Source organism: Elephas maximus, chromosome 16 (assembly GCF_024166365.1).
Source record: "Elephas maximus indicus isolate mEleMax1 chromosome 16, mEleMax1 primary haplotype, whole genome shotgun sequence".
NCBI lineage: Eukaryota > Metazoa > Chordata > Mammalia > Proboscidea > Elephantidae > Elephas > Elephas maximus.
Genome location: NC_064834.1, coordinates 47532589 through 47552855, shown reverse-complemented (window position 1 = coordinate 47552855; position 20267 = coordinate 47532589). Strand labels below are relative to the sequence as shown.

The 20267-nt window shown below is 41.1% G+C and overlaps 1 protein-coding gene across 14 annotated transcripts in view; it reads right to left on the bottom strand.

The window, feature by feature from the left end:
- Window positions 1-20267, bottom strand: part of ENTPD1 (ectonucleoside triphosphate diphosphohydrolase 1) — a 221107-nt gene that overhangs the window by 59318 nt on the left and 141522 nt on the right. The window contains exon 1 of one of the 14 annotated variants that reach the window (XM_049854629.1): window positions 16382-16485. The exons of 11 other annotated variants lie outside the window; for them this stretch is intronic. In XM_049854629.1, coding sequence (XP_049710586.1) covers window positions 16382-16468 — 87 coding nt within the window. In that variant the 5' untranslated portion in view covers window positions 16469-16485. Of the gene's footprint in view, window positions 1-8318; window positions 9453-16381; window positions 16486-20267 lie in introns of those variants that run through there. 2 more of the 14 variants (XM_049854627.1, XM_049854632.1) reach the window with 2 other exon arrangements.

The following is a 20267-nucleotide window of genomic DNA, read 5'->3' as shown; positions in this document are numbered from 1 at the left end:
CATATTCTCAAGTGTCTACTTGAGCCACAAAGCTCATGCCTCACCAGCATCGTTGTCTCCTGATAGTCCAGGCCAATCCCTGTTTGTAGGATTGGCTTCAGGAATGGTTCCAATCGTGGGCTATCAAAGGGTCTGGGGGACCATGACCATAGTGTCCCTCTGGTCTCAGTCAGACTGTTAAGCCTGGTCTTTTTACAAGAATTTGAGATCTGCATCCCACTGTTCTCCTGCTCCATCATGCATCCTCTCTTCTTAGAGCTTTATATGGAGTCAGTATATTCCACTTCTCTCCCTCCAGCATTCCCAGTGAGCTGATCCATGACACATCTCTTCTTATAATTTGACTTCCTCTAACTTGCTTTTTTTCTCCTTGCAATACAATATATGCCTCCCTAAACTCCACCTTCCCACAACCCACCCACAGCATCTGGCTTCTGCCCCTACCATTCCACAGAAGTTGCTCACACAAATATCTCCAACAACCTCTTAATGTTGAATCCAATAGACACTTTTCAGTATTTAAATTTCCTGTAGAATTTGGCACTGCTGACTTCTTACTTCTTAAACTCTGTCCCCTCCTGGCTCCCATAACACCAGATTCTTAGTTTTCCTCCTACTTCTCCAATGCCTACTTTGGTGGCTCCTCTTTATCCCTATACCCTTTAAATGTGGGCATGCCACAGTGTTCCATCTTGGACCGTTGAACATCTCACCTCATATATACATACCTAATTGAATGGTGATGACTCCCTAATCCCTAGGGAAATTACCCTCTGATTCCTATGAGGACCACCCCTTTATGTATATTCCCAACCCAGGCCATTCTTTTGAGCTCCAGATCCATAATTCTAGTCACTTACCATACATATTTGCTTGAATGTTCTACAGCCAAACTCACCATATCTAAAATTTAACTTTCTTTCTCTGTCTAAACTAGTCCTTCTGCATAATCAGCTAAGTGAAGGTCATCACCACCCTCTCAGTCTCCCTAGACTGCTCTCTCCAATCAAACTGCAATTTCTGTTGATTCTCCTCAGTAGTAGTAGAAGTATCTCTCAAATCCATTTCTCTTTTATTTCTTGCCTAGACTCCTAGAGAAGCTTCAATAGAGGCCTCTCTACCTCTAGGCTCATTCCCTTCCTATCCATTCTCCACTTTGAACATAGAGTGATCATTTAAAAAATTAATCATCTACAACTTTGATTACATGACTCCACCAGTGTGAACTTCTTCAATGATACTCCTATCAGTAAAAATAAAAGTTCTTTAACAATGATTTTAAGGCCATGCTAACCATCCAGCCATATAATCTAGGTGTAGTTCAAGGTTTTAGTCTCTAAATGGGCCATTCTTTTCATATTCTCATGTCTCGTACGATGTTCCTGCTTCTTTCCTCTGCCTGGAACACTCTTTATTTCCTCTTCTTTTTTTTTTTTTTTTTAATACAACTCACCTCATGAAAAAACTGAAGCTCAGGGTAATTAATTCATGTGTCTCACATCTAGGAAGTCTTCCCTGAAAGCATCTTGCCTTTCCTCTAATGATGGATTAAATACATTCCTTTGCTCCCTTTCTCATAACATGCCTCCCACAATGCCATAATGGTCTTTAATCTGCCAGTCTCCTCTATAAGACTCAACACCTTAAGAACAGGGTGTTGCTTTTAGCTCTCCAGGGCCTAGCAGCAGTCCATATATGTCAGTCAAATGAATGTGTCGATAAGATTGATTTGGGGAGGATTTATTATTATTATTATTACTTTTTTTAAAATTGTGCTTTAGATGAAGGTTTACAGAGCAGATTAGTTTCACATTAAACAATACACATGTTGGTTTGTGACATTCATTGCCAACCTTGTGATGTACCAACATTCTCCTCTTCTCAACCTTGGGTTCCCCATTTCCATTCATCCAGCTTTCCTGTCCCCTCCTGCCTTCTTGTCCTTGTCCCCGGGCTGATGTGCCCATTTAGTCTCGTATACACATATTATTATTTGTTTTATGGATCTGTCCAATCTTTGGTTGAAGGTTGAACCGCAGGAGTGACTTCAGTATTAAGTTAATAGTATGTCTGGGGGCCATACTCTTTGGGTTTCTCCAGTCTCTGTCAGACCAGTAAGTCTGATCTTTTTTTGTAAGTTTTGAATTTTGTTCTACATTTTCCTCCTGCTCTGTCTGGGGCCTACTGTGATCCCTGTCAGAGCAGTCAGTGGCGGTAGCTGGGCATCATCTAGTTGTATTGGACTCAGTCTGGTGGAGGCTGTGGTAGTCATCATCCATTAGTCCTTTAGGCTAATCTTTCCTTCATGTGTTTTGTTTTCTTCATTTTTCCGTACTCCAAATGGGACTGATTTGGGGAGGACTGATTTGAATTTTTAGTAGATAACAGTAAGACATTTATTTGACTACTTGCAATTGATTCCAACCTGTTTTCCAAATGTGTTTTAACTTCTCAACTTCATGGTTCTGACTTTTTAGTGCGCTTCTGAGAATTCAGTTTACATGTACTGTAGGAAACAAGAGGACACATGTTTGGGCAGCAAATCCCAAATCCGGATCCCAGAACTTAGTCATAAATTCCATGGAATATTTTCTCATTGACTTACCAGGAATAATGGATTCAAATGCTATGTTCATAATTGAGTGAACTGCACACTTAGCTGGTGTGGAGGCTAGAAATCTATGTGGAGATGAAAACAAAATGTGGAAACTGAGGACATTTCTTCCAAGTCTGGGGAACATGGTCGAGGCCTGGTCTCACAGGCAAATGTTTAAGATACTAAGTAACCTGCACTTTAGAGATAACTAGCTCATTTCTTTAAGTTTATGTGTAACTAACATTCTTAGAATAGTCCTACATTCCAGACAAGCTGTCATCAGCAGGCATTGACCCCTCAGACGAGTGTCATTTGTCTTCTTAGCCAAATACAGATTTTGAAGAAGAAAGAATTTCAAGAGACATTTTAATGAATATTCAAAAGACTTATTAAAACTGCTTGGACTTCCCTGACTTTCTTTGTTCCTTGAAGTATAAAAACTCCATACTGCCTCATCTCAGGTGCAATACCCAGTGTCACACTGTACGTGTTGTCCAATTCGCAAATCGTATGATTGGCTAATAAATCTCCAGCATTGTTTTAACTCTTAGAAATTATTCAACACTGGTCATTTCTTAGCAAAGATAGCATGCTGTACAGTGTCTCTGAGAACCATTCTGATTTATAGGCAGTATGTCTAAGGTAAAAACACATCTCATTCATGACTGTATAACGATTCTGTGAGATTAGCATCTGAATCTCAACATTTCCTCTTACTAGCTGTGTGACTTGAGCAAGTTAATTAACATTTCTAAATCTTCATTTTCTAAAGTAAAATTAAAAAAAAAATACCACCTGCCTTGGACAGCTGATATAAAGACTTAGACTACTGTAATGATTTATCTACATGCTTAAGTCTTTCCCTGACCAGTCATTCTCAAATCTGGCTGCAAATTAGATTCACCTGGAGAACTCTGTAAAAATACCAACTCCTGAGCCCCATCCCAGACCAACTGAATCAGAATTACTGTGGGTGGGTACTGGTGGGGTATAGGTATTGGTCTTTTTCTTAATAGCTCTCTGGTATATCTATCCACTGGCTATAAGGGCAAAGACCATGTCGACTTATCCACTACTTTATCCCTAATGCCGAGCACACAACCGTGTCTGCACACAGTAGGTGTTCAATAAATAGTAGTTCTGGTTATTATTATTGTTACTGTTGTTATGGTCAGTATGGTTATGATTAAGGAAATCATTAAGCCATATGACTGTTTTCCACATTTTTGGCTTCTGTGACTCTTTATCACATGACTTCATGAAATAAAACTGTAGCAGCCAAATCATCTTTGAAAAATTCAACTAGTTTCTACTTTCCCATTAACATAGAGCTTCCAATTAAAAACTGACCAAAACCCACTAGAGGTAATGTTTTCACAATGAGCTACTTCTTCAAAATGAAATAAAATTCAGCATGTTGAAAAATTTAGCTCCTATCATACAATTCCTTTTCGTGTAGGTATGTCATTTAAACAATTACTTTTTAATTTTGTAATAACAAATTAATTGGATTGGGTTCTGCTTTGTCACTTCTATTTGATTTTATTCTTCTCTTTTAGTAGTTTTCCTGTCCTATGACCTGTTTTACCAAACGAGTATCAATTCCTCTCCTCACCCTGGCTCAGTGGTTAAGACTGAAGTTTCTTCTGCTTATAGTTTTCCTGTTCAGCCCTGTGTCACACAGCAGGTCCTGGACAACTCCTCCTTTAGACAGAGTAGAACTGCCCTGTGGGGTTTCCAAGGAGCAGCCAGTGGACTTGAACTGCTGGCCTTTTGGCTAGCAGCCGAGCTCTTAACCACTGTACTACCAGGGCTCCTCTAAAGACATAGTTTCTCTAATCCAGTGACTGTCAACCATAACCCTGCATCAAAATCACCTGAAAGGCTTGTTAAAACACAGATTGCTAGGCACCCCCACCCAGAGTTTCTGATTTAGTAAGTCTGGGTGGGGCCAATAATTTGCATTTCTAACAAGTTGCCAGGTAATGCCGTTGTTGGTACAGGGGCTGCCCTTTAAAAACAGGGCTTCAAACTGATTCTTCCAGGTTTAGTCATGAAAAGTGAAACCAGAACAGATCTGAATTTTTTAAATTTGTGTGAACCGGTACAAGAAAAATCATCGGTTGAAGCCCTTCTAGAAGCTTAATCTTCCTCTTAAAAAACAAAGGCAGCATACACGTGGCATAGTAAATAAATCTCTTGCCCAGTCGGATTTTGAGCTGAGTTGGAAACAGCAGAGCACCACTCAAAGACAGCAACCCACTGTGCCACTTTGAATGTATGTAGCTCTCCACAGTCCTGCCAATAATCCAATCTCCCACATCAGGCTCCTGAAAGGGCTCACTAAGCCTCTTCCGAGTATCCCATTCCAGGACTCCCACCGTAATTGCTCCCATTCTGGCTATTGTTCCAGTTCATCTAAATTTGAAAAATTCGGGTCTGTTCTGTCACTTCACCGGCCATGACTGAACCAGTTCGAACCAGTTCATAGCCCTGCTGGAAAATTTTATTTACTATAGGACAGAGTAGAACTGCCCCATAGGGTTTCCAAGGAGTGCCTGGTAGATTTGAACTGCTGACCTTTTGGTTAGCAGCTGAACTCTTAACCACTACGCCACTAGGGTTTCCAGTTAATGGCTAGGGGATTAAAAAAAAAAAAGAGAGAGAAGCAGTTGTTAGGCCTGGTATAGTAGGTAAAGACTACCAAATTTATTCTTTATATTTAAAGACCTTTTCCCCATAATTTTAGAGGGATTTTCTCTGTGCTATGTTTGTTAACAACCCAACATATTCCACCCATCCTTCTCCTTTTATAAAAAGAGATTGTGCAGGTACGTGGGGGTAGCATGCCTACAGTCTTATTAGGCAACTCCTTATTAGGCAACTCACTCAGTCACCTCTAGCCTACTTTTTAAACACAGTCCTTGTTCACCACCCCTGAAGCCAGCCAGCTTTGGGAAGTCCTTCTGGGATTGTTTAGCACAATTATGGGAGGGGGGTTGAAATGACAGTGAGAGAACTGCTAAGTGGCTCTTTAAAGAAACAAGCTTCAAAATCACTTTAGAAGGCTTTAGCAGGGGCTGAGAAGGGGAGGTAGGGAAAGAATTCTAAAGCACTCCAAAGTAAGCACACTACAAAATGTCTGACAAGCAAGCAAGGCACTATCAGAGTAAACATGATATTTCAACCTTTACAGTTGCTCACTATGCCACTGGGATGCATTCAGGTAAATATATCACACATCTTCCCTCTCCAAGAAAAGTAACTAGGATAGCCAAAGGTTACCTGTGCTGTTCTCACTTGGGGCCCTGTGTGGCACTCTTAGGGTGACCAACTGCTCCAATTTGCCCAGAACTGACCTGGTTTCAGCACTGAAAGTGTCACATCTATGAGTCCCCAAGCAAACCAGGACAGCTGGTCAACCTAGCTCTCAGATGGATACCCTATCTCCCTCAGTCATGCTCTCTCCCCATTGTGTCTTTCCACTCAGCCTCACTCATACCCTTTCTCAACTATATGGGCACCCTCTCCTCTGAGCTGCACTCTTGCTCTAGCAAGCCCTGGTGCTTGTAGTCTCTCTCTTAAACAATTTTCTTTTCTCCCCTGAGCTCAGAATCTTTTCTGATTTCATTGTCATCTTTACCACTCTGTCTTTTTAAATATCCCATGAACATGTTTTACCTTTCTCAGATCAAGAAAATATCAAAGTTGAAAGAATCCTTGGAGTTCACTCACTCGAAAGTTCCCAACACTGACCACACATGAGAATCACCTAAGGGAGTTTTCTCAGTCTCGTCCAGAGCAATTAAATCAAAATTTCTAGGGGTAGGACCTAGGCATTGGTTGTTTTTTAAAACCCCAGATGATTCTAATATACAGCCAAGTTGAGAGCCTCTGACCTAGTCCAACTCCTTCCAAGTGGCAAATTTGCTTCTACAGAATTCCTGAAAGATGGGTGATTAACCTCTGCAGTAACCTCTTTATTGATGGGGACAGAAGTGCATTTCTATGTAGTCTAGGCCATTGTCAGACATCTGTAATTGTTAGAACACTCTTATCTCGAGCCAATTTTTATTCTATTCTAACTTCCAGCCATTGACCCTAGCTCTAAGCTATGAAATAACAGAATACGTCTACTTCTTCATTTAAAAAAAATTTTTTTCAAATCCTCAAAGGTAAGCAGTACATAAACCCCATCCTCAAGACTCCTGTTCTCCAGGCTAAATAATCCCAGGTCCATTAACCATTACTTACGTATAATGATTTCAGACCTCATATCACTCTAATTACTCCCCATTAGATGTCTTCCAATTTCTTAATGTTCCTCTCAAAATACACTGTTCTGAACTGAAGATAATACTGCGTATATAGTGGAGTATTACATCCTTTGATCTGAACTCTAAACTTTAATTAAAATTCCCTAATATGACAGTAAGGAGCCTTCCCTGGTGGTTCAGTGGTTAAGTGCTCTACTGCTAACTGAAGGTTGGTGGCTCAAACCCACCAGCTGCTTTGCAGGAGCAAGACATGGCAATCTGCTCCCATAAAGATTTACAGCCTAGGAAACCCTCTGGGGCAGTTCTACTCTGCCCTATATGGTCGTTATGAGTCAGAACTGAACAACAAAACTAAGAGATTACTAATTCTGGGATCTTGAGTAAGTACTTTCTCAGCCTTTGTTTCCTTAGCTGTAAAATGAGGATTAATGATAATAGCTACTTGACAGGGTTGTTATGAAGATTAAATTAAATCAAATAATGTATAAGAAGCTGTCATATGAACCCTAAGCTAAAATGATTATGATGATAATGGTTATGGTTCACAAGGAATAAGTCCATTTGTAATCAATATATAAAAATCAAACATGTAAATGTGCAATCCCCATGTAACCAGAGATTTTTTAAATTTGAAAATGGTGCTGAAAATAAAAATAAATTTTTTTTTCAAAATTTCCCAAATTTCCAGGGTTTATCTTTTTTCTTATGAAAGAAAAGTCCAGGGTAGATAAGAAGGTTCCTATTATTTCAACACTTGCTCTTATTTTCCTTACTAGGTTTGGTATTTTAGGAGCCAGCTCTTTCTGCTGACAGTGGGTGCTGGAAGCCAGAATCTAGGGCCAAGCTTAGCTTGGTGGGTTATCATACCAACCCTGAGTTGCCCACTTTCTTTGGGGAGCAATCATTGGCCTCAGGTTCTAGAATCAGGGTTCATTTTCTCAGGCAAAACAGAAGGATGCAGTAGGACTTCTAAGGACCCCATGAGTCCCCCTTCTCTTGCTGATCCTGCCCCCTCCTCCAGAGTTGTCTTTCAAGCTCTTTTTTAGGGCAATATGGAAGTCCTTGGGATCAAAATGTCCTCCATTCCTCATTACTTCTTGCTTACTAACGTCTAACTTGGAGAATTAAAAAGAAATCCCTCTGGTGCCCTTACAGGTAGAAGGGGGCTGCATAGTCCTTCACACCTTGGGGTGAATTATTGAGATGAGCTGCTTTTCCAAAACCTAGCTGTGGCAAAGGTAAACTGAAAGAACAGGAATTTGGAGGCATCACTGGAAAGGAGAGGCACAAACCATCTCTTGGGAGTTGGGAGCAAAGGGCAGCATCAATATCCTGGGTGGGAAAGTGGGAAGACATAAGGGATTGGGACTTAAAAAGGCTCAGAAATGAGGCCCCCAGATAAACAAATCTATTTTCACCAGCACCCAGTTTCATTAAGCACCCACCTTATCTCCTCCCCGGTTTCTTAGATGAAAAGAGCAGCACCATAGGACTCTACGCCAGGAAACACTTCTGATGTCATCTTCCTGATCATCCTCATCACCATGTGTTGTGTGCTTGCCGAGTACCAGGCACTGTACTAAGCACTTGACATGCATTATTCAATTTAATAAATCCTTACAACACTGTAGATATCATTACCCATTTTACACTTGAGGAAATTTGGGGTCAGAAAGTTTAGTAGCTCACTGAGGTCACACAGATAGTAAATACAGAGCCAGAGTTTGAACACATGCCTATCTTGATTCTCCGAATCCCATGTTTTTAATTGTTGGAATTTTATTATTAGAATGTGCTAACACTCATTTAACCCTTCTTCTCTCATCTTCCCCCCACCTGTGCACCCCACTTCCTCCCATCAAGTTCTGGCCAGTTTACAAAGCCATCTGAGAACAGTTGCCCCGTGTGGTTCCTGCCTCATAAATTGCTAGGTTGGGTTTGTGGCTGACCTTCATGTCCTTTGATCTTATGATCATGGCCACAATAGGTTGTTCTAGCAACTACTGTTGGGCGTGAATTATCTCTTTTAATCCTCATAGCAAAGCTGTAATTAAGTACTAATATAAACCCACTTTCTAGGTGAGAAAACTGACACTCAGAGAAGCGAAGTTACCTACCTAAGCTCATATAGCTAGTAAGATGGAGAAGAAGGACTGAAAGGCAGGTTCCTCTGAATGCTCGACCACTCTGCTCTAGCTCCTTATTTCGGAGATCAGTGGCCTTGAAGTTGGCCTGGAACAAGAGACCCACTTGAATACAAGTTGTAGCAATGGGGATTTGTCCAGCCTGGCAGCAGGAGATGCTGACAGATAGTAACAGAGTCAGAAAGGAGCTGAGTTTGGAGAATGGCAGAGTAATGAAAAGGGTAACTTCCACTGTGGCTATTGGGTCACATTAACTGCTGCTGTATCCTCAACAAAGGTGTTCCCACTTCATTAGGTCCTGATACGCAGCTACAGAGCCTGCTACCTGTGTTTTGTTAGCCCCCTTTATCTCAGGTAACCCAACCCAGCCCTTGTCACCTTATGCCTCATACACACACACCTCTGGGCTTAAACTCCCTGTGTTATGGATTGAATTGAAGGAGAAATATATATATATATATATATATATATATATATATATATATATATATATATATATATATATATATATATTCAAGTCTTAACTCCTGTACATGTGAATGTGATCCTGTTTAGAAATAGGGTTTTTCTTTCATTATATTAAAGAAGCCACACCAAAGTAAGAAGGATCATAAACCTAATGTCTTCTGAGTGGTGCCTTATAAAGGGAAGTATAGACCCAGACAGATACACAAGAAGAGGCGATGTGATGATGGAGGCAGATGTATCTATAGGCCCAGGAACATCAAGAATTGCTGGCAGCTAGCAGTGGTGGGTTTTACTAGAAGCTGAGACAAAGAAGGACCTTCCTCCTAGAGCTGACGCCTAGAATTCAGACTTCTGCATTCCGAGCTCTGAGAAAATACATTTCTGTTCTTCAAAGCCACCAACTTCTGGTATTTTGTTACAGAAGCCCTAGGAAATGAAGAAACCTTGCAACATACCCCTATCACTGTCTTGGCCTGCTGGAATGAGATAGTGATATCCCCAGGAGTGAAACAACTTCTGTCTTGCAGACCCTAATGTTGAATCCTGCCCCCATTCCCAGCCTCCAGCTTTACTTCCTCCCCAACAGATAATTCTCTCTCCTCCTTCTCCATAGTTCACTGACTCCAGGGGAAGTAGTAATGAGTGCTAGGGGTGCTTTCCAACAGACCCTGAGTACTCTGTGTGTGCATCAAATATTGCCTGGGGGAAGAGCAAAACAAATGCAGTATGCAACTCAGAGGGCCACATAGCTATCTGCCTCTAGAATTACAATTTTCTGGGTCCACCAAGGTCTTGGGAAGAATGGGGAACAAAGCCAGTGTCTTTTCCCCAAGCCTTCACACCCTCTAGTTAGCCCCATTCTCTACATGAGATACCAGTGTCCCCTTAGAAGCGCCATGTCTCTGAGACTGTCTATTGCAAAGAGATGCCAGTGAGAATTAATGCTGGAAATGCTGGCAGCAAGCCACATAAGACAGTTTTAGTGGCCCCATAAAGTCCCCACGCATCTGTCAGTTTGTTGTACTGTGGTGGCTTACATGTTGCTGTGATACTGGAAACTACACTACCAGTATTTCAAATACTGGCAGGGTCAGCCGTGGTGCACAAGTCTCAGCTGAGCTTCCAGACTGAAACACACTAGGAAGAAGGACTTGTCAGTCCACTTCTGAAAAAAAAATTAGCCAGTGAAAACTTTATGAATATCAGTGGAACACTGTCTTATTTGCTGGAAGATGAGCTCCTTAGGCTGAAAGGTACTCAAAACACAATTGGGGAAGAGATGCCTCCTCAAAGTAGAGTCAAGCTTAATGATGTGGATGGAGTCAAGTTTTCAGGATCTTCATTTGCTGACGCAGCACAACTCAAAATGAGAAGAAACAGCTGCAAACATCCATTAGTAATTGCAATGTGAATTGTACAAAGTATGAATCTAAGAAAACTGGAAATTGTCAAAAATGAAGTAGAATGCATAAACATCGATATCCTAGGCATTAGTGAGCTGATGGACTGGTACTGGCCCCTCTGAATTGGACAGTCGTATGGCCTACTATGCCAGGAATGACAAATTGAAGAGGAATGGAGTTACATGCATTGTCAAAAAGAACATCTCAGGAAAGGTGTGCGTCAGGGTTGTTGCCTTCCATCATACTTACTCAACCTATATGCCGAGCACATAATCCGAGAAGCTAAACTATGTGAAGAACAGGGCATTAAGATCAGAGGAAGAGTCATTAACAACCTGAGATATGCAGATAACACAACCTCGCTTGTTGAAACTGAAGGGGACTTAAAGCACTGACTGATCTTCGAAGATCAAGAACTATAGCCTTCAGTATGGATTACCCCTCAACATAAAACAAAATCCTCACAAATGGACCAATAAGCAACAACATGATGAACGGAGAAAAGACTGAATTTGTCTAGGATTTAATTTTACTTGGATCCACGATCAATGCCTATGGAAGCAGCAGTCAAGAAATCAAACGACGTATTTGCATTGGGCAAATCTGCTGCAAAAGACCTCTTTAAAGTGTTAAAAATCAAAGATGTCACTTTAAGGACTAAGGTGTACCTGACCCAAGCCACAGTGTTTTCAATTGCCTCATATGCATGCGAAAGCTGGACAGTGAATAAGCAAGACCAAAGAAGAATTGATGCCTTCAAATTATGGTGTTGAAGAATACTGAATATACTATGGACTGCCAGAATAAAGAACAAATCTGTGTTGGAAGAAGTACAGCCAGAATGCTCCTTAGAAGCAAGAATGGCGAGAATTCATCCCAGGTTCTTCTAACATGTTATCAGGATGGACCTGCCCTTGCAGAAGGATATCATGCTTGGTACTGTAGAGGGTCAGTGAAAAAGAGGAAGATCCTCAGTGAGGTGGACTGACACAGTGACTGCAGCAATGGGCCCACACACAACAATGATGAGGATGGTGCAGGACCAGGCAGTGTTAAGTTTTGTTGTACATATGATCACTATGAGTCAGAACCAACTCAACAGCACTGAACAACAACAATAAAGTCCATGTATTCTAAGCAGGGCTTCGAACCAGTTCTGCCTGGTTCACGCATGGCCAATGAAGCAAAACCAAAAGCAACTTAATTTTTTAACATATGTGTGAACCTGGACAACAACTGGAATGGGAAACATTATAGGTAGGAAGCCCTGCTAGAAACTTAATTTTGTTCTTAGAAAGCAAGGGCAGCATACACATTGCATAGCAAACAAATCTCTTGCCCTTTGGATTTTCGGCAGAGACACAAAATAGCACTGCCCCACTCAAAGATGGTGACTGACTAGGTCACTCTGAATGTGTGTGGCTCTCCACAGTCCTGCCGATAATCCAATCTCCCACATCAGGCTCCTAAGAGGGCTCACTATACTTCCTCTGAGTCTCCAATTCCAGGGCTTTGACCAGTAAATTTTTCTGTTCTGGTTACCATTCCAGTTCACCCAAATATGAGTTGCTTCCAATTTCACTTCACTGGCCGTGACTGAACCAGGCAGAACCGGTTTGAAGCCCTGATTCTAAGGAACTCATGAATACGAGAGCTAGTGCTACATCTTTAGACATCACACGTAGGACTGTTCCAAGAAAGATCCAGGAATGCAAGAAGTTGGATCTCCTGGCTTCAGTGTCTCTTACTTTTGATATCTTGTTTTATGGGCAATTTGGAAAGTAGTGTTTGCTACCCTGAACTTTCCCACATCAAAAAAAAGCTGAAAAGAGAATCACTTAGTTATATAAAGTATCCCACTACATTCCTCCCTCAGGAAGGCAGGATAGAGTAATCAGAAACAGTCAAAAGGAAAAAATATGGACTAAGAATCTGTATTTTGGCAAAGATCTTCTACCTCCTCCCATTCCCTCTTCCCAGGGCCTTCTGCTGGTCTATTACTTGGTCCCCAAATTGCCCCATCTCCAAATCTCATTTTGAAGACTCTGTTCTTCCTTTCCATAATCAGCAATATCTAGAAGCTGAGTTTCCAAGGCAACCACAAATATTTCTTATTCCTTCTGCCACGTAATTTGACCCAAGAATAAACTCAGATATTCTTCCTACCATCAAAATGCAAAGAAGAATGTAGAGTGGAAATTGGTTTTTTATGCATACCTGTGAAATAGAAAAAGCATAATGCTACTTAGCCCATTTTTTTAAGAATACTATTAAAGTCCTAAAATAGAATATTATAAAAACTTGAGTGCTAGATTATCCTATCTTTAAAATGAGACAACAAAGGAGGGCCTTGGTAGGGAGGGTTAGAACAAACTGTTACATACACACATACTCCCACAAACAAGTAGAATTTGTTTTCCTTTTTACAAAGAGCATGGCAAAGAGAAGAGTATGCATTTGCTCAGAAGTCTAGTCAAGATTTAGCCTCTTTCCTTTGACATGCCCCTTTGATTATACCAGCCAAAGACCCCAAAACTTCCGTTTGAAGCTAACAATACTTAAAGCCAATTAACAAACATGATTTGCTTTCTGGTCTCATGTGACTCTGGACTGTGTGACCTTTCAGAAAACATGGACAAAGTTTTCAGTTAAGGCTCCAGCATATTAATGACCCCACTGACAAATTACTGAAAACTAGGAAGTTTCCAGATTAAACTAGGTTTAACAAATGGAATTGTGACAGCAGCAAGTGATACTAGTGAGAGTTTATATTTTGATAGTCTCACCAACAGTTTGGGAAATGATTTTCTGCCCACTCTTTCTTTTTTTAATCTTCAAATTACCTCCCTAGGACACACACACAAAAATACACACAAACACTCCAATTCTGCAGGTTTATGGAAACCATGATGGCATAGTGGTTAAGTGCTACAGCTGTTAACCAAGAGGTTAGCAGTTCAAATCTGCCAGGTGCTCCTTGGAAACTCTACGGGGCAGTTCTACTCTGCCCTATAGGGTCGCTATGAGTCGGAATCGACTCAACGGCAGTGGGTTTTTTTTTTTTTTTATGAAAGTTGAAGCTAAAGAGCAAGGGAACTTGCATAACTTGAAAGCAACTGAGTTTAAAATCGAACCAAATGTTTCTACTTTCAGCCCTCTCCCGCAAGAAAAAAAAAACCAAACCTATTGCTGTGGAGTCAATTCCAACTTTCAGCCCGTTGTCTTTTTATTCTAGACATTCTCCTCCCATGCCTCCATGACACCATTCCCCATCTTCACCCAAGAAGCCTGAAAGCAATAGGATTTATAATTCTGAGGACTGGGAGTTGAATAAACAACCTTAGAGCTCTTACAGTATCAATTCAGAAATCGATAAAGGAATAGAAAAACTATGGGAAAAAAACCAGCAGGAGCTGAATTGAACCAATTCAGAATGCAGTTACTAAAGCAAGGGGAAAAATTCTCTCTCTTTTCCTCGTCCACATCCTCCCTGCTCATGGCTACCTGTCCTAAGACCCAGGACTCCCCCAAATGACCCTATAATAATCCTCTCCCGAAATACTGGACTGTCTTTACCAGGCTCATACAATGGTCTCTTAAAAATTTTTGACTAAAATGATAAATGTCAGAGAGGTTGTGGAGAGACTGAAACACTTACACACTGCTGGTGGGAATGTAAAATGGTACAACCACTTTGGAAATCGATTTGGCACTTCCTTAAAAAGCTAGAAATAGAAGTACCATATGATCCAGTAATCCCACTCCTTGGAATATACCCTAGAGAAATAAGAGCCCTCGTACAAATAGATATATGCATCCCCATGTTCACTGCAGCACTGTCCACAACAGCACAAAGGTGGAAACAACCTAGGTGCCCATCAACAGATGAATGGATAAACAAATTATGGTATATTCATATAATGGAATACTACGCAACGATAACAATGATGAATCTGTGAAACATCTCATAACATGGATGAATATGGAAGGTATTATGCTGAGTGAAATTAGTCAGTCGCAAAAGGACAAATATTGTATGAGACCACTATTATAAGAACTCAAGAAAAGCTTTAAACACAGGAGAAAGCATCCTCTGACAGTTATGACCTTGTGTCTGGGAGGGAGAGGGGTATTCACTAAGTAGATAGTAGGTATGAATTACCTTAGGTGAAGGGAAGGACAACACACAATACAGGGGAAGTCAGCACAACTGGACTAAACCAAAAGCTAAGAAGTTTCCTGAATACAATCAAACACTTCAAGGGACAGAGTAGCTAGGGCAGGGCTCTGGGGACCATGGTTTCAGGGGGCAACTAGGTAAATTGGCATAACAAAATTTATTAAGAAAATGTTCTGCATCCCACTTTGGTGAGTGACATTTGGGGTCTTAAAAGCTAGGAAGCAGCATTTAAGATACATTAATTGGTCCCAACCCAGCTGAAGCAAAGGAGAATGAAGAACATCAAAGACAAGGAAAATAAGAACCCAAGAGACAGAAAGGGCCACATAAACCAGAGACTCCATCAGCCTGAGACCAGAAGAACTAGATGGTGCCTGGCTATCACCAATGACCGCCCAGACAGGGAACACAACAGAAAGTCCTTGATGGAGCGGGAGAAAAGTAGGGTACAGAACTCAAATTCTAGTAAAAAGACCAGACTTAATGGTCTGACTGAGACTAGAGGGACCCTGGAAGACATGGCCCCCAGACTCTCTGTTAGCCCCAAACTAAAACTATTCTAGAAGCCAACTCTTTAGACAAAGATTAGACTGGACTATAAAATGTACAATGATACTTGTGAAGACTGTGCTTCTTAGCTCAAGTAGATACATGAGACTAAATGAGCAGCTCCTGCCTGGAGGCGAGATGAGAAGACAGAGAGGGACAGAAGCTGGCTGAATGGACACGGGAAAAACAGGGTGGAAAGGAGCAGTGTGCTGTCACATTACAGGGAGAGCAACTAGGGTCACATAACAATGTGTGTATAAATTTTTGTATGAGAAACTAACTTGAACTGTAAACTTTCACTTAAAGCACTATATATATATATATATATATATATAGGCTAAACTTTCTGATTGACAAGGAACAAATTTCCAATTTTTTCCTGAAACTGCCATATTAGTGCCAGTCACATTCATTTCCACTACCTCCTTTGACACATGCTCCTTATATGACCTGGTCTCTGGATCCTTCCCCATTCCGGATGCACCCACCCAGTCTGCCAGAATCTTGCTTCAAATGTAATATGCAGAGAGGAAATACACCACCTTAATAAAGTGTCTTTCAGTATTTCACTCAATAAATCCACCAAACAGTAAATAAATATATATTGATTCACAAGTGCACTTTTTGGGGTGATGGAAATGTTCTATATCTTGATGGGGCAAGGGTTACTCAGGTTTATGCATCTGTCAGAATTAATCCACTGTACACTTAAGATCTATGCATCCCATTGAATGTACATCATGCCTCAATTTAAAAAAAAATACATTGCATGTCCCAGAGCCAGGCAAAGACACATCCTTGCTTCCCTCGAGCTCACAAACAAGTCTCTTTGAGGTTGATTCTTCAAACATCCTTTTTTTCTCTCCTTCTGGATGGAAGAGAGCAAGCAAAGAATTAACAGAAACAAAAGAAACCACTTGGTCTTTTTTGTTTTGTTTCTTGGAATTATGATAAGGCAGAAGCCTTCGATACTGGAAAAAATCCCAGTCACCTAATGCCTCTTAAGTGTGGCCATGAACCAAGCAAGAGATGACGCCTCAGAGCTTGTATTTTCTCTTTCAGGCAGGGCAAGTAAGCCAGTGAGAGCTGGCTTAAACCAGTTCAAGAGACCTAAAGTTAACCTTGGCTCATTAAGTGCCTCATACGTGTTAATTTTCCCACCCCTAGGAGGAGTTTAACTGTCATTTTCTAAACACACATCCTACGAAGTTATATGTAATCCCTACTGGGCCTGCGCAGCATGATTTAAAATGTTGCTGATGTAATTCATATGATCTCCCTGCTTGTAAGCTCTATAAAAGCAACCTCTGTAAACCTTACCCTTGAAGAGCCTTGGAGGCAGGAGCCCAAACTGTTCCTTTTCTCTTGTTTATTGGCTGTAACGAGTCACATTGAACAGGACCTGGAGTTCCCAGCAACAATGGTGGCAGGGCTGATGGGATTTGGGGCAAGGTCTCTTACTCCTTTAGGTGTGTGTCAAGGCACATAAAACACAAGAAAGCCGAAAGCTGTGAGTCTGGGTCTGAGAAACAGTACAGCTCTCTCTGTCCTTAGCATCTTTCTAGAAATCACACATGCTCAGGGACTGCAAAGCTAAGGAGGTTTTAGGAAAGGTTGAGCTTTCTCAGCTCATCAGCAGGAAACGACAGCACAGGGATTAAAGGCATAGGTTTTAGTGTCAGAAACACCTGATTACAAACCTCAGTGGTTGTCACTCATCACCTGTATGACCTCAGCTCACCTGTTTGGGTCTCAACTTTCTCATCTGTCAGAAGGCAGAATAATCCCTAGTGTTGTTGTAGGGGTAAACAAAGTGGTGAAAGTCAAGCGCTCAGCACAAGCCTTGGTCCAAAGGAAGTCCTTTACAGGCCACTATAAGCCAGTGCCTTCATGGGACTCTGTCCTCCTATCCCCTCTTGCTTTTTGGTGCTTCTTCAGTGGTTTTCTTCCATGAGAAAACACAGTAGTTTAAACTGCCTTCTCATTCTAAGGTTGAAATTTCTTGCTAAAAAGTATTTCATTCTTCAGCCTAAAAACCAATTTCGAGAACCTAAGCTTCTTAAAAAGCAACTTTTAATCTTAGTGCCTAGACCTTGGTGTGAATGTGATTAATTTCCTTCAAAAGTAACCAAATCATGGTTGCACAACATGATTAATGTAATTAATGTCACTGAACTATGTCTGAAATGCAAAAAAAAAAAGCACACATTTTTCAGGTTTGGGCTGCCAACATTCACAATGGTTACTATTTCTCTATTATCTAATCTAATCATTATATAAACCCTGTTAGATAAGTTTTGCAGATAAGAAAACTGCAGCACAGAGAGATTAATTAACTTATCCAAGATGCACCCCACCAGCTGGTACTGGAACTGGGTCTGTCTGACTCCAAAACTCTCTCCTTTTTCTTTTTTTAATCTATAAACATATAATTGGGTAGTATTTGTCCCTTTTGACCAACTGATTTGAGGAAGCAATGGTTATATTCTATATGATATTGGAACATACTATAAGCATTTTCTATTGTCGCATATGTTGGCAGAGGCAAGAACAAGCACAAGCAAACAGGGTCCTCGATCCAATAAATGCTACTGGGAAGCCATGCTGTTGCTAAATGCTTCATCCCAGGAGCCAAGTGGATAAATTCACCAGCCCTTGCTTATGCAGGCCACCCACTGGGAAACATTTTATGGTGCAGGTGTATTCCCAGCTCAGCAAAAGACCTCCAGGATTTGAGAGTGGTTCCATGACTTGATAGGCCAAGAGCTTCTACAGACAAGCATTCACTTGATGAATTACAGCCTTCCCCCCAATTTTAAATCTATGTAAGACTCAGGATAGTAGAAAAGTTTTCCCCATTCTGGTCATTTTTAGATTAGTGCTCAGTGCCAACAAATAACAATCATTTCATATCAAAGCACAGAAATACCTCATTTAGCCCAAGAGACAGAAAGTGCCACATAAACCAGAGACTACATCAGCCCGAGACCAGAAGAACTAGATGGTGCCTGGCTACCACCAATGTCATCCCTGACAGGGGACACAACAGAGGCCCTCTGAGGGGGGAGAACAGTAGAATGCAGACCTCAAATTCTTGTAAAAAGACCAGACTTAATGGTCCGAGACTGGAGGGACCCCAGAGGTCATGGCCCCCAAACCCTCTATTAGCCCAACGACTGGAACCATCCCAAAGCCAACTCTTCAGACAGAGATTAGACTGGACTATAAGACAGAAAATGATACTGATGAGGAGTGAGCTTCTTGGCTCAAGTAGACACATGAGGCTATATGGGCAGCTCCTGTCTGGAGGCGAGATGAGAAGGCAGATGGGGACAAGAGCTGGTTGAATGGACACGGGGATTATAGGGTGGAGAGGAGGAATGTGTGGGGAGAACAGCTAGGGTTACACAGCAAGGTGTGTGTAAGTTTTTGTATGAGAGGCTGACTTGATTTGTAAACTGTCACTCAAAGCACACAGACACACACATAAAAAACCCTCATTTATCCAAAATTAAGCTATCTGTCAAATTCAACCATCCAAAACTCAGAAGTGATATACAAAGGGGGAAAGTCCTTGAATAGCTAAATCAATATCATGATGATACAAATATTAATAATAATAATATATTTTACAATTTATAAAACAACATGTATTTTCTCAGTAATGTGCTTATTCCTGGATATATAAATATATAACAACCCTGTGAATAGGTAAGGTTGGTTTTAACAATATCTTCATCTTACAGAACAAGAAAGTGAGCTTCAAATTTGTTATGTGGCTTTCTGGGGCAATTAGGAAGTTGAAAATCCAGGACATAATCCAGATCTCTCGTCCAAGTTCTCAAATTCTTTCACTCAACATCTATTTTTTCTTACTTCACACACAATTCTAACAAGCTTAGATACTAGTTCCCTGATAAGAAGCAGAAGGTTCAAAGAAGGGAAAGAAGCTCCTACTCACAGAACTTCTACCAGTCATTTGTCCTTCTCTGTTTGCCCTGCCCAACTCTGCATTGATCTTGTCTCCTGAGGCTCAGACCCACCAAATTCCTGGAGTATGTTGTGGATTTCTCTACTCCAGTGAGAGAACATCTAAAAACCCACTACTGTTCACATGCCTGGGGTCAAGAGTCCTGGAGGGAATTTAACCTCCCCTGTGGGAAAACCTGGCCAAACCTTCTGAGCTAAATCCAACCCAGCATGTCTAACAGTATAACTGTCCTTCTATCTGGCTACTTATGTCCTAGTCCTCATTTCATTTCGTCTAGGGCTACACCCTGACCTGGAATGTTGACCAAACTGACTCCCTCCCCAGGTTTTAGCCCACTTTCATACAGGGTCTAAATTCAGTTTCTGGTGTCTCCCTGGTGCTCACACAGACTTCCCTGATCAATGACTTGAACACAGACCAAGAATGTACTCCCTAGATGCCCCTGTAACTGGACCCCACTTCTTGGATCAAAGCCCTTGAAGATGGTCATTGCTTGGATCAAATATGAGTTTGTTCCTCTCTCTCGGACATGATGACCTGAACTGGTCAAGGCAACTTCCCTTTTCTCTCTTCCTTCCAATTAGAACACTGACAATAAAGAAAAAAAAAATTATCAGGAGCAAACATACAAACTCATAAAGCTGAGTGGTCTATGGAGA